We start from the raw sequence: 15,731 nt of genomic DNA on the forward strand, positions 1-15,731 counted from the left end.
TGTGCATATATATATATATATATAAGTAATTCCTAACTCATCTCACAAATGAAAGTGTCAGTGAATTATTTCAAACCTCAGATCTTTATGTAAGCCCTAAGGGAAACAATACATTCAGTGAACCACAATAAAAATCTATCACCACAAGCACAATGTTAAGTTAAATACAGAACCGAAAGGCTAGCGTCATTTCTCTTCATGACTGTGACACTGGTAAGGTAAAGCAATTGAATGTTTGCACTGGCACATGGATTTGATCTTACATGGCCTGTGCTTAAAGGGTAAATAAGGACCTTTTTATTTATTATGTTACCTGTTCCCATGTATTGCTACAACTGTTTATGTAATATGTGTGTCTTGTTTTATTATTATTTTTTATTTTACATTATGACCACTTTTTTTAACTTTTAAATTGCATTCCCTGCCTCAAGATGGCTTCCCATGTACCTCTCAGAACTATGTTTCCCATCATCCCCCTGCTCACATATGTAACTAAGATGGATTTACCAGTGAGCAGGAGGATGATGGGAAATGTAGTTCTGAGAGGTCCATGTGGGTACATGGGAAGCTATCTTGAGGCAGAGAATGCAATTTAAAAGTTTAAAAAACTGGTCAAAATGTAAAAAATAAAAAATAAATAAAACAATACACACACCTTATGTAAACAGTTGTAGCAACACATGGGAACAGGTCCTTACATACCCTTTAACCTGCATATTTAAATCCACAGATCCATAGACCAATCTTCCTCAGCTCTACCAAGGACTGATCATACTAAAGGGTGAAAGCGTAGATCCATCACCATGACTACCTTTTTACTGGTCTTGAAGAGACTGCCTGAAAGAAGTCAAGTCACCAGAGTGTAGCTCATTTCGTGATGAAAGCACCTGTCCAAACTGGGCTGTCACAACTTGTTTCAAACAGGGCCCCAAAAGGCCATCAAATGTAATGACTTCTGATCACTACTGACCTGGCCAGGAATTGAAGAATCAGCCTAGAGCATATATCCGAATGTCAATCTACTGTACTGAGTCCCCCTGTATCTTAACTTCATTCATTTTATACAGGGATTGAACACTTTAAATGGCATCAACTGTGTGTTAAAAAATGTAAATAGCATACCTGTGGGTGAAAGAGGAATCCTGGAGTGTGCCTCATGTATTTTACCTTGAGAGCTTCAAATGGATCATTTAATTTCCTTTTCTCAACCCTGCTAATATTAAAGCTCCATCAGTCTTATGTTAATAACACAAAATAACAGCAACCTGATATGTATATAATTATCCAATAAATGACTTCTAGAAATACATTAGGGAACCTAGTTTGAAGGAAGTGCAAACATACATTTTTCAAAAGGAATATAACTCTTCTAGCAGTAAATTATAGAGAGAAATTATTTAGTTGTAGTTACATGCTTTAGAATAGCATTTTGGGCCTAAGATCATAAGCTAACCATATTACTCCAACAATGGTGACTCGAGACAAGTATTAGGCATTTAACAGAATTTCAGTAACAGTACAACATCCTGAACCAAAAGAAGGCAAGTCAGCTTTTAATAGCCTATTCCTATCTTATAATACCACAGTGTTTTAAGATTCATATTACCTGTAAATTGGGTCCATAAAGAAAGGGGTTTGCCTAGCATGTTGCAATGATGATGCAGTGGCTCTGGGCTGGTTGATATCTGTTGCCTGGTCCTCTAAAAACACATGTTTTTTCCGGGGCTCCTCTGTTTTGATGGTACTGGCCCGACTCCTGCTGCCCATGCTCAAGTCCAGGGGTTGGTCTGGGTTTGATATCTGTGGAGCAACTGGCTTTGAGGTCATAAAGGGTACTGGTTTTTCCTCCTTCCGCTTTGTGGTGAGGTCAAAAGGTGATTCAGAGTTCCTGCTATGTACTTTTTTTGACTCATTACTGGGTGATTGAGGCTCCATTTTTACAGGTAAAGACCTCAAGTCTCTGTCAGGGAATGGATACATTGGTTGAGAGAAGGCCGGAAAAAATGGAAGAGGAAACATTGAAGGGTAGGGCAAAGCGCCAACTTTTTTGTCCTGCAACCCCGCAAGCCCAGTAGACCCAAAATATTTTTCAGCAATGGATGCGATGGCCTTTATAGAGTCATTAACAGCCCCCGAAACAGCAGTCTGTTCATCGAGCGAAGGAGGAAACAGTGAGTGGTTGGAGAATTCCTTCTTCTTATTGTTCATGGCAGCAAAGTTCTGAGGGTTGTTCATTTTGCCTTCAAGAGCCTTCCCGTTCTGCTTGTTCTTCTCTTTATCACTCTCCAGATCGCTCTCCAGATCAGAGCCAGAGGTCGTCTCTAAGTCACTGCCGCTGGGTGTGCTGACATCATCCAGGTCGCTGCTCTCAGACTGGTCACTCATTTTTTCAAGGGGTCTCTCTTTGGAAGACTTACCAGTCTGATGTTCCACTGATCTGGTTTCAGTAAGCGAAGACTTCTCATTCAGTGCTTTAAAAAGGTCTGGAGCACCAGACAGCACCTGTGGGGGGGTCAGAAGAGGGCTCTTGTTTTGTTCAGTACCTAGCGGACTTTTCGCAGGGGAACTTGCCGTTATCAACGGTGGTCTATGATAAAGTCCTGAAGGAAACAGACCAGGGAAGCTAAAAGGAAAGCCTGGGGCTGCAGGAAAGGTCAGACCACCATGATGCCTGTTTGTCCCAAAATAGTCAACCAGACCTGGGGCACTATGATTGATATTAGCCATAGCTGTTTTATCCAGAATTTGTGTACCAGGGAGTGAAATGCTTTGACCAAACAGCCCCCCAGCAGCAAAATGGTTCTTTCCCTCACAGAACCTCCTATGCTTATTCAGGGAGGATGTAGTGCTGAACATTTGTCCACAGTCTTTGCATTTAATCTGTGTTCTGCAGTCAGCGTGCATCCGCTTGTGGCGGCAAAGGTTCGAGAACTGAGTGTAGGACTTGTGGCACACTTCACCTGTGTTTACATAAAAAGGGGAAATAACTTTTAGGTAAGAAAGGCCATGCTTCAAGCTGTAGCATATCATAAATTCTTGCATGTTTTGATGTGGGAACAAGGAGGACCAAGTTGTGGAGCTGGTACTTGAATCTAGCTCTACATTTTTAACACTCAAGGGCATTCTATTTAATTAGCCTTCATATTCTTACAATGACCTGAAGAGCTGCTTCTCCCCCACTCCTCCAGAGCAATGTGTCTCAAACCAATCACAGCTATCGGCATGTACAATGCGTCTTTATATTTTTCACACGTTTGCAATTTTTAGGAATTTTCCCTTAGCAAACCATGTATTTTCTGGTTATGACCACGTGCATTTGTTTCTTGGGAAAGTATCTGCATCTCGCATTGTTATTTAATTTGTATTGTATCATTGCCACTCATCGTTTTCACATCAAAGGCATGTAACAGTAAGCATTGTGTATTCAGCAACAATTTTCAACAATCATTTTCAAGATTTGAGAAGGTCTGACAGACCTCACAATGGCTCTATTTTAAGCCTGAGAAGGAAATTGAATTGAATGTATCCTATCCTGCATGGCTGGTTCCCATGGATTGCAATCACGTCCTCTATTTCCCCTTAAACCACTGCTAATGTTAACCTTCCTGCACTTGAAGATCTCTGGCCTTGACAGAGATGATCGTTTTGTCATGTCTTAACTCTTTGGTTCACCTTTTGTAATCCAAGGTTTCCAATGCTGGCATAGCTCTTAGCAATGACAGCTAATGGCAAAACAGACACTCTGGCATCTGTTCAATGTGTCTAATAAATGTAGTGTGTCAAAATGCATTGCACTGTAAATGAACAACATGCCTTAACATATTCAAAACCACATTTATTTTGCATTGGTTTGATATGACTACAAAATGTCCAAATATCATTTTAACATGACATTAAGGAAAAGCTAAGGCCAGAGGAGGAAAACTTTTTTCAGTCATGAAAATGTACATGTTAATATTTAAATCCACATTAATTTCTATACACATATACAACAATCTAACATTGTATTCACTGTAGTGGAACAATAAGAACAAGGTGCATTAGACATGATGATCAACCTCAGTGCTCCATGTATGGTCTATGGATGTATTTTTCTCTATGTAACACAAGTGTTACCACCACCTGACTTCGTAACTTTCGAGTAGATCCACTTACCCCCCATAAACGCACACACACATACTGAAACAGAGTGTATTCTGTACTGCAAATTTCCCAAAATACAGTAATTAGCATGTAGTTTAGGTTGCATATTTTCTGCTGATTACCACAGATTAAGTATTATTTTAAATACGTTCAATCTATTACTGCATGTGGTTTCTATTTGGAGGGGCTGGCGTTTTGTGAAGTCAGCGAGTAAATGCTTGTGTGTTGGTGAGTTTTTGAATTAAGCCAACAGGCAGGCAAGGTAACTGTGTGTGTGTGTGTGTATGTGTGTGTGTGTGTGTGGGGGGGGGGGGGGGGGGCTTGTTCTGAAATACTTATCTATCAAATTCAAGTGATAACATACAGAATGTTGAGGTTTAACATATGATATCTGTATTCCCTGGGCAGTTGTTTGATTAATGGGTTTATCATAAATAATTGTTCCTTGATTTCTTGTCCAGCCTATGTTGTGTTTTTTTTTTGCTGTTGCTTCAAGGCATCTTTCTTTCTTTTCTTAATTTCTTTTTGCAGAACAGAAACACTGGGAATCTAAACCTTGCTAAATTAGAACAATACTTTTCAGTCAGTATTTTTTCCTTAAATTTATTTACAGGGATGTCATTAAAACACTTTGAGAAGGTTGTCTTGGTTACACAACTGTTTTACTGTAAATAAAAAAAGACATATTCATTTATGCAGAAAAACACATTTTTGGCAAAGTAAAGGCATCATTATCAATTTTAGACTATACCCGTTTCAATTATTCATTCAAACGAGGATCAACAATAGGTCTTTTCTTGCTATTAAAGGACTAATAAAGTAATGAGACTTACATATGAATGGTCTTAAAGACTTACACATGAAGGGCTTGACACTACTGTGGATATGCTTGTGCTGCTTTAGCCCAGATGAGGTGGCAAAGGTCTTCCCACAGTCTGGACAAGCGTGAGCCCTAGCGCCCACATGCTGTGAGCGAATGTGTCTCTGGAGGTTACTGGGGTCTGTGAATACCTGCTAAGAAATAAGGAGCAGAATAAAGAAAAAGGCTACTTTAGGCAACAAAGAACGCTCCAAACTGACATTGTCGTACAGTAATGTGTTTTACTCCTTAAATGCTGCAGGGATCTATTTGTCGAGTTTTCTTTGTTGTTTGTAGGTGCCTGATTTCACCACAGCACCGAAGGGATAAGAATTAAGACAGCATTTTATATGCACCACAATAAAAGTATATCTTTGCATGCAACATGTGATTTTAGCAATTGCATATGGAAGTGAGAGAAAAGCAAACCAACATCATGTTTTAACCAGTTATTGATAGCAGTAAATAAAAAGCAAGCAACATAAGAGTTTATCTTTATACTGTAGAGTGATACGTTCAGCAACACTGTGATCATGCCAAAAGCCAAGAACTAATGTACAGTACATGTTACGAGCTTTGAGTGAATCCGCAACCATCTTCTGTAATGAAGTTTCACTGCCTCTCACGGGGAAAAAAGGCCTCACAACAATGCTGTTAGGTCAGAGTCTGGCAATGGCTGTCTTAACGGTTTAGGTCAGAAGGGAAACATTTCGGATAGATAAAGATTGTATAGTTCAGTTAAAGTCTTCACTGTACCTTTGAACAGTTTTCACACTCATAGTGCTTTCCACTGTCATGTGACATCTGATGGCGAATCAGATTAGACTTCCAGTTGAAGGCCTTAGGGCACTGGTCACACTTATATTCACGCTCCTCAGAGTGGGTCAACATGTGTCTCTCCAGGCTGTTCAAAGCACACAAAATAGAAATTATATTTTCATGACAAGTTAGTAGGAGACAGACACTGAGTTACAGAACACATTCTTAACACTTACTAGCAGATTCAAAGTACACATGCATGAACAGAAACAACAAAAATTGCCACAGTACAGCAAAACATTTGTCCTTCAACACAGAACACATTCATTTTGTACTTGCACAGGAACACATCAAATTATTTCCTAGCTTACACGTTATTATCTTGTATTGAATCAAGCCCATTAGGTTTGATTGTAACACCGCCATTGGCACAGCATGCCTTCGTCTCAGGAGATGCTGCTACGAGGCGCTGTTCTCTAACCTTTGCGCATCTGGAAACACTTGGTCGCACTCCTTGCACTCCTGGGGATCGTGGAGATTGTGGAAATCCTGCAGGTCATGCTCGCTGTCCCCCAGTTTATGTTGGAAGTCCTTGTCCACAATGGAGAATGCAGAGTGTGCCGAGCTGCAGGGGTACTTCTGGTGGTCTAGCAGCTCAGTTTTGGACTCAAAGAACTTGTCACATTCCTCACAACGATACTGTCGCTCCTCTAAACATCCCCCACCCCAATGAAAATAACACACATTACATTGCATCATATTAGGTTTTTTTACTTTTAATAATTAGAGGATCGTAAAAACAAGTAACTGTAACAGTATAAGTGATTGTTCACACAGACATGGATGGAAAAAAAGGCTGTCATAAGTGAAGGTTTGACATTCATTCATGGATACATTATATGTTTTTTAAACACTTTAAACAGTAAAATCATACCACACACACACACACTTACTTTAACAGCTCTAAGTACTAACCATGTATATCTGGAGCCATTGTTTCATATGAATATTCTTCACCCTTCGTAAACAGCAATAGCTCCTCCGCTGGTTCTATGTCTCTTGTGGCTCTGTAGAATATCTAAAACCAAACAAAAAAAAAATCCATTCTGACTCAACTTGGATTAAAAAAAATATATACATATATAACAGTGCATCGTTTTAATTTTCCAACTTTAAAAAACATTAAGTTGAAAGTCCAATAAAAGCAGCAAAAGAAAGATGTAATTCTCCCACTAGAGGGCTCCTTAAACCCAGGTTTGGCAGATTTCAAGTTGCTTGAAATTGTAGTATTTCGAATACCGGTTTATGTTTCTCAGTGGTAGTCAGCTTGAATACTAAAGCTAATGGACATGCCAAGAAACCAATTCCTGATGATGCTGTGGCCAGAACTGGTTTGATTAGAGTAGATTCCTCCTCAGCTATGTGAATGCATTAGATAGTTGGCTATTCCTGTAATCAGTGCGATCAGTCTTAATGTATTGTCTCCCTGTCAGTCTAGCTTATAAGGCACATATAATTAGAAGATCTATTTGTTGGTCAATAAGCTTCAACATCTTAATTTAGTAGTTATATAGAAATGTGTATTCAGTTAAGCTGTGTTAGTGTTTATTTTACATTTAAAAGGTAAAATCAGTATTTGATATGCATTTCTTAATAAATCGATAAAGATCAATTTCCTTCTAGACAAGCATATCATTTTTATCATCCAGGAAGAGAAGCAGAGCTCATAAAGTCTGTGCTACAGTCGTCAATATATCAAGATAACTAACTGGTGAACATTAGAGCTAATGAAGATAGCCCTTAGATTTAAATCTAAAGAAGTAGAAAGTAGTAATGTAATTACAAACAGACCCAAGAGAAAAATGAATTGCAACATCGCTGTAACATGTATGAAGAAAAGTAGTAAAATGCGTGTAAATCAGCATGCGTGAGAATCATTCTGTCCCAAGGGGCATGTTAAATTCTGCTTCAAGAAGTTCATTTTAGGGAGGGTTCATATAAACCAGTCTTACAAAGAAGAGAGAAAGGGCTTTTACAGCATAAAGACATGCCATTTTCATTGAATTGATTTTAGTTTTCATGTGCCGTTTTTTTTTAAAAACATGCTTAAGTTGTATCTTGATAATAACCAATTTGAAAAAATAAAACAAAAGAAACAAACAAAACGTCTGCATGGTCATTTTATCCAGTTCATTATTGTAAATGAATATCTGTGGAAATATATTCAATGTTACTTTCACCATTTTTTTTTTTTTTTTAGAAATGAAAACAAGTTTTGAGTTCAACAAGCTGAAAAGAATATTCTTTTAAAGGTTGTGTGACAGAAATAGAATAATTCTTGGTGGTAAATCTCCCTCCCGACCTGTGAGAGCGCTGAGTAGAGGGAACAGAGTACCCCGGACCAGATGGCCTGACAACTATTCCCAGGGTTAAGGAAGCTGGTCATCTAGAAAGGGGGTGGAGCTCCAGTGCACTAAATCAACGACCCGGGAGGGCAGCCGCAGATTGGAGGAGTGGCTGCAATTGTTTACCATGAGTGATGGTACAAATAGGGGATGGAGCGACGTGATCTGGTACTTCGTTTAAGGTAAAGGAAATGACCCGGAAGGACCGGTGTTAAAAATATTGTACGTGTTTTGTTTGTTTTGTCTCATCTCTAATTGTTACTTGTTGTTATTAGTAGACGGCTAACATCCTCCGGAACTGTCGCCAGAGTCCAGCACGAACCCAGACATCACTACACCTGTGTCACAAAAATTACTGTATTAGCACCACGAGCACTGCAGCACTCACCCAGGACTGGTGACCGTGTTTGTATATTGTGTGTGCGTAATTGGACTGTGTTTATTATTTGGGACTGCAAACCTTTTATTTTGAACAGTGCCATACACATTGCTGTGATTTGCCTGGGATTATTGTTTGAGGTCATCAGACCTAGTTTGCAACATTAAAACCTTTCTAATTGGATTATCACTGTCTTGTCTCCTAATTAAGGCACCGCATCACTTGTACACTGTTAACCAGTTTGCCACAGGTTGTTATACAGAAATGGTGTTATAGTCCCTTAAAGAAATGTAAACAGATCTGTTGTTATCACACAGTTGTGTTTAGTCTACAAAGGAAACAAAAGGCTATGAATGGCTGTTGCAGTCATTTGAAGCACTCTGTACAGATCATGTGTGCTCAAGGATAAGGAATTCTTAGAACCACTTACTAGTAAGCCTACTCTTCCCACCTGTGTTAGGCACCCACAGTGTCAAAAAAAAAAAAAAAAAAAAAAAAAACAACGTTCATTAATTTTTATACAGATATCCCCTCCTGCCATTTTAGCACCCTAGCCCCCTTCCCTGACTGCTGACTGAAAGCTGTTTCAGTCAAAATGATGCACAGGGGTAGCTTGCAAGGTGCTGGGATCCCTGTACTTCCCTTACAACACAATGGCTTTCTCCAAACAATTCCAAGCACATTGTTTTTGGCAGCTCCTAAAGGTTTAACTTATTAGCTTCCTTCCCAGCAGTAAGTTGACATTTCGATTGTGACATATTAGAATAAGACTGCGGCTTCTCGGAAACAGAAAGGTTAAAGAGACAATACCCTTGAAGATAGTTAAAATGAAACATATTCAATGCTTGGCCATTACATCATGCTGGACAGAACAAAAAGCCCTGGTTATTCCAATCATGGGGATAAAGAGGTGCCCTATTGTTTAGCAAAGAATGCAGGGAACTGAGAGCTAGCTGGGATTTCTATAAGACACAAATATTGAATCAGTTTCCTGCTGATTGCAGATATCTTGCGCCTTTCTTCGCCGACACGTTTTGCTGAAACAATATTCAGCTTTTCCTACCATAGAGGAATGTTTTTAACACTGTTTCTGGGGTTTGTTGTTTGCACATCTCAGAACACTGATATAGGATCTAATCTGCTACCTTTCACACAACTTTGTAAAGTGGTGTAAATAACAATTACAACTAGTGTAAATGATGTGCTTAAAAAATGTATGTTTACTGCACTCATGCGAGACCACCAGGCTTGTTAACAATTCAGATACACCTATCTTACTGCAGTTTTGTTTTTTCCAGTAAGATCTACTTATAAGATACTTAACAAGGTGCCCTACTGTTCATCCACAGAGCAATACAGCACCTTAACAAGCACCTGTCCTGTCGGGGCCCCTGCTTGTTTAAATGTACAATCATTACTGTGCACAACAACACCTGCAAGAGCTCTTCCCACAAAGACAACCTTCTGCTAGATTGCTGAGTTTAGTAGCAGCCAAACGATCCTGGTGATAATGATGGGATTGTGAGCGGTGGTATGAACCTTGAACCTTGACAGGAAGTTCTAATGATCTTAATAATAGAGCAAAAGCCTCCCCCTTTAATTTTTACAACCACAATGTTTCTTAAGGTGACGGTGTTCCATTTTCCAGCAGGAACGCTAGTCTAAATTAACCCTTTTTTCTAAATCTATATATTTTTTCTTGTTTCTGTATATACTTCTGACCTGTTGCTCATTACCCCGTCTTCTAAAGCTTTGCATGTTTCAAAAACATTGAATGTATCACAAGCTGGTTCATGAAAAGGTCCCAAGCAATGCAAAGCCCAGTTAAGAATTATAGAAGTCTTCCTTATTCCATTATCTAAGACTGTTCTAAGAATGGTGTCACTGTGGCTTTTATACAGCCCATTCAGTGCAAGGTATTCATTGAATTCCACTCTTCTTAAAATAATTATTCCTGTATTAAACCAGCTGGCAAGTCTGTCTGTAATTACGGCCCTGCTTACTAGCCTCACACAGATTTGCCCTGTGGCTAAAGTAAAGGAAAACAATTTCGCAGATACTGTGAAGACACACACAACACCTAAAATTGTATACATATCAAAAGTTCACGTCTAGGCGCAACATATTTTAAAATCAAAACAGTGGCCCTTGGTTAGAATTTTTCAACTTGTTTTTGTCCAATCTCCATAAAGACTAGATATCAATCAAATACTTTAAAGCTTTATCTAGATAGCCTATCTACAGCTGTTTAAGGGGTTTCATTGCTGTCATCCATCTTGCCACACACTTTGCAGTCTAAACCAATTCCTTTGTTTTCAGGTAGAGTGCCAGGCAATCAACCACGCCCCTTTCAGCTGAAAAGAGATGTCTGCTTTAGAATTGTACAGGTGAACTCATGTAATTAGTGGGAAAGAAATCACAAGGATCAAGTGTCTCTTTCCATACCTCAGTGGTGCATAACACCTTCTACAATAGGGGTGCTCACTAGGTGAGGAGTAGATCTCATTCACAAGTCAGCAGGAATTTATCAGCAGAGAAGAGTAAAACAAGAGAAGTAGAGACCAGCAGAGCCAGCCCTTTTGTGTTCTAGTGTTTAACACAGCTTTCTCATGTCTCAATGCAAAGTGCTCTTCTTCCCTAATTATACTTGCCCTCATGCAACCTGCCAAGATTTGCCTTCATAACAGTGCTAACGCATAGATTCTTTTTCAGAAAATTGGAAGCTTGTGCAAAATGATTGGGCAGTGTTTAAAAAATGTTTCTGATTGCATATATATATATACATATCATATATAATATATATATTATATATATATATATATATAATATATATACATATATATAAATTTAAATTAAGGTCCATATTCAATTACTCTCAGAGTGTCGCACATTTAGCGAAATGTCATAGTTTTGATTCTAGTAAAGTATTCATAAATTATTATTTTAAGATGCATTCTGTCCTCTGCAGTTTTATAAAAAACAAACCTTTCTGACATATATTATGAGTTTTATGTGTCACGTGTGTTAGGATTCTGTTTCTATTCTCCATTGTGTTTTAGCATAATAAACCAGTACCTAAATCATCATTTCCATTGGCCAAACCCTAAACTTTCAACAAATGATTACACTGCTTCACAAAATCAACTTTTAAACCATGTGTATAATAGTCTGGAAATTATGACATGTATTTAATCTTCTCATTGAATGGTTTATTTGTCTGCATTCTGTAAGTAAGTTGATACACACAAAACAAAAATTAATTAATGTATGTTACAGTCTATTGACAGCCTAGAAGTTCATTTTCTATTTCAATATATTATTATTATTGAGTTTTGAATGTTCCAGTAAAGGGAATCTACACAATGCACAAGGTGCTCCAAAGGGCCTAGTGCAGGCCTTAACGGCATTTAAGAAATGGGTAAGCCCACACTGTTTAGTAGAAATGCAGAAAAAAAGAAATGTATGTCTATATCTTTGTTTAACATCCAAACCATACCTTTTAACACAACAGCAAACAAGCCATAAGGGTCTACTGTATCCTACTATCAAGCTCTTCTTCAAGCTTCACCGGGAACGTAAAGCTTGAAAGAAAGTCATGCAAGTGCTCACAACATACCTGATCGTTTATCTGGCATGCAACAAGATTGTGCTGATCATAGCACTGGGCAAACTGAATGTGTTTGAGCCAGCTTCCTATATCCGACTGACTGGCATCGATGCAGAACTTCACATTGCCAGACTCGTCCAAGATCTGGAAGAAAACAAAATTACAAATCCAATCAGCACATGTTTCAGTACAGTGGAAATGAAAGATAAATGATGTACCTCCCACCAAGCTTTGGAGATACAGTTAAAGTATGTGTCTACATTGGCCTCTCTGGCACACTTGTGTTGTATTATAGAAAAAGGATACTGTCTAAACCTGCCACTATATATACATATATATATATATATATATATATATATATATATATATATATATATATATATATATATATATATATATATATATATATACACACACACACACACACACACACACACACACACACACACACATATATATGTGTGTGTGTGTGTGTTGACCAATTATTATATATTACAAGGTAAATATTTATACAAAGAACAAAACCAGAAAAGCTTGACAAATTATAGCAACAATGCAAGATTAGTAGACTTTGAATTTCCTTCATTTTCTGTTTGGTTTACACAAAAAAAGCATAACATAATAAGCCTTTATATCATATAATCTAATAGCATAACACTTTCTTTTGTTGAAACGTAATGAAATACTTAATATTTTACAAGCTACTGATAAACCACCAAATAATTCAACGCTGCTGTTTTTACACACTGCATAGGCCTACCGGTAATTTGAAACGTGAAACATGTTTTTCTGGTACAGTGAAATCTTCCGCTTACCAGTGTTTTTTATTTTTATTTTTTTAATTCCGATATATTAATGAAATCACAGCACAGGTTTTAATAATAAGCTTCTTCAATGATTCCACACCCCAGTGACTAAACAATAGCCCACGCGGTTTATCTTGCCCATTAACAGAAATTATATTTTCATCATACACAAGTAGTAAAAGGTGCCTTATCGGTCCTAGTCGAAAGCCTAGTCAATGTTTACCTATACCCTAAATCACTCTATAACATGCAAATTAGGTAATCTTCTTAATGACAAACAAACGATTAGGGACTTTTAATTCTTAACAACGGCGCTAAGAAATACACAATTATAATAAGATTGCATAAAATAAATATTTAAAAAAATGTGAACTTACTTCCCTGGTTAGTAAACAAGTAGTCTGCCATGTTAAAATTGCTCATAGATAGGATAGGCAATAATAATGCAAAGTGTTTTAAACTATGAGTTGTACTTAAAATAAACTTTAAAAAAAACACATTAAAATAAGGTGACACAAGTCCATAAACAATTAAGAATCTAAGTGTTGCTTTAATTGGTATAGTTCGATTAAATTATAGAATTATGATTATAGAATTATATACATTGTGGTTATAGGCATTGGCGTTATGCTTAATGGAAATCGTAAACAACAAAACTACTGTTTAAATTGCTGTCATAAAAATAAAAAAAATTAAAAAAAAAACCACACACATAACTAGCCGTTAATTCAACCTGTATTAGTCCCCTTACTTCTTGCAAATGCACATCGCTAACGCTTAAAAGCTTTTCAAAGACGACCTATCTCATTTGTAATGCTACAATTCTAAACTTTAAAACACACTGCAAAACATAGTTGTAAATTCAAATTAGAATTAGTGTAACTTACACCAAAAAGGAGGCCAAAGGAACATATATTATGTGACATTCAGAATAAAGTCATGCAGCTGAAATATTGAACACTTTGTAAAATAGCAGCAAAAACATCACCATATATAAAAGTCAACGAGCGCTTACCTGGACCACTGTGTCTAGTTTACAAGCCTCAATAAAAATAAAACACAAGAAAAATCCAAGAAAAACAGCAGCGGGGCTCAAACTATTTTTTTTTCAGTAGCACGTAATCACAACAGAGTCACAAAATACGTAAGTTTGTCGCCAGTTCAGTCTGCTTGTTTGAGAAGCGCCTTCGGTTCTTGAAATCTCCAGACCTTTAGAAATGCAGGCGGTTTCTTTTGCTGATTCGATTGAGTATTCAGGAGGGCTCTGTTTTCTTACTTTCCATTTACCTTTCACTCTCTTCTCACTTTCTCTTGTATTATCAAGAGGTGTCAATAAAGTAATATCTAACCACATTAACTTCTTCACAACTTCAACCAATAATAAAACCTCCGTTCGTTTTCTTCAGGTATTCAGGGCGTAGGAATATCCTTCCTTCCTTATTTTTTTTTTTCTTCTTTGGTTTTACAACTTCTGACAGTGAAATGGCAGGATCGGCCACCTTTTTCCAAGTCCCAACAGTGTGATCTGTGTGTTTCTATTTCACGCACTGTCTCTTTAAAGAGGATCTGATCGCCCATCCATGTAGAGAAACGCAGCCAGGGCTATCTGCTGCTGTCCGCGATCGGAAGTTGCACGGAGGCTTCTCTCAGTAAATTTTTAAAGTGGCAGCAGCCTCCTTGGATAGGAAAGGTCAGTGAAAGGTCGCGAGAGGGTCCTATTGGACTGAGTACAGATGCACCAACCCCCAAAACGTAGGTTTCGAGTGATTTTGTTATGATCATCGAACGCAGAGGCTGCACTTAGCGGTCGGGTCTTTTTTTTTTACAGGGGAGGAGTGGGGGGGGGGGGGTGTCTGAATTTCTGAAGTGACAGACTTCAAAAAAGATACAACCGTTGTGGCTTTCTTTCAGGCAGGAGGTTTTACCCGTTTATATTCCAATAACGTTTTCTTTTAGAAGCACTTATTGAAATGACTGTATATCTTCTTTTCATTTGCTACAAGTTTGACAAACTCAAACTATACCTGAACTGACCATCCAGAGAAACCCATTCGAGTTTAAAACAGGCCACCCAACTGTTTTCATTCGGATAACAGATTATGGTTTAAATGTTGTTGTTTTTGTTTTTATTATTATTATTATTATTATTATTATTATTATTATTATTATTATTATTATTATTATACATTTTAAAAGCACAGCTAGAACGACGAGGGCGTTAAAAACGTGAAATACTTTAGTTTATATTAAACCCCATTGTAAACACAGACATTTTTTAAACATACATTTAACTGTTTAGTGAATGTAGAGAAACCGCATTGTATTGCTATCATTTAACTCAAATTCACACACACACACACACACACACACACGGTTACGTGTTATGTTTTCATGTACTTGTGGGGACTTCTCTTTGACTTTCACTATATTTTTATTTTTATATACTATTTCTAACTCCAGTCTGACAAAACTCCACACAGGGTGAAAGTCGCCAACAAACTAAATATGTTGGCACTTTTAGTTGTTTTTTTTAGTTCTTAAAAAGATGTTTTACAAATTTTGTCCCCACATTGATAGTAATACCTGACCACACACACACACACACACACACACACACACACACACACACACACACACACACACACACACACACACACACACAACAGTGCGTTCATCAGTATTTAGCAGGAAAATTGTGAAAACAGCAAAAGCAAAAGATAATAAAAGTCGTTGGGTTTGGGAATTTAATATATATATATATATATATATCTAT

General features: G+C 37.5%; 1 protein-coding gene across 12 annotated transcripts in view; it reads right to left on the reverse strand.

Moving 5' to 3' along the window:
- The window catches only part of LOC121326704 (histone-lysine N-methyltransferase MECOM-like), a 182,466-nt gene that overhangs the window by 13,235 nt on the left and 153,500 nt on the right, over positions 1 to 15,731 (reverse strand). For 2 of the 12 annotated variants that reach the window (XM_041270096.1, XM_041270100.1), the window contains exons 3-9: positions 12,162 to 12,296; positions 6,737 to 6,839; positions 6,243 to 6,471; positions 5,759 to 5,906; positions 5,001 to 5,154; positions 1,607 to 2,960; positions 1,123 to 1,210 (exon numbers count right to left, since the gene is read on the reverse strand). In XM_041270096.1, the coding sequence (XP_041126030.1) occupies positions 1,123 to 1,210; positions 1,607 to 2,960; positions 5,001 to 5,154; positions 5,759 to 5,906; positions 6,243 to 6,471; positions 6,737 to 6,839; positions 12,162 to 12,296 (2,211 nt within the window). Of the gene's footprint in view, positions 1 to 1,122; positions 1,214 to 1,606; positions 2,961 to 4,976; positions 5,158 to 5,758; positions 5,907 to 6,242; positions 6,472 to 6,736; positions 6,840 to 12,161; positions 12,297 to 15,731 lie in introns of all 12 variants that reach the window. The other 10 variants (XM_041270093.1, XM_041270099.1, XM_041270092.1 and 7 more) reach the window with 6 other exon arrangements.

This window comes from Polyodon spathula, chromosome 14 (genome assembly GCF_017654505.1).
Source record: "Polyodon spathula isolate WHYD16114869_AA chromosome 14, ASM1765450v1, whole genome shotgun sequence".
Classification (NCBI taxonomy): Eukaryota; Metazoa; Chordata; class Actinopteri; order Acipenseriformes; family Polyodontidae; genus Polyodon; species Polyodon spathula.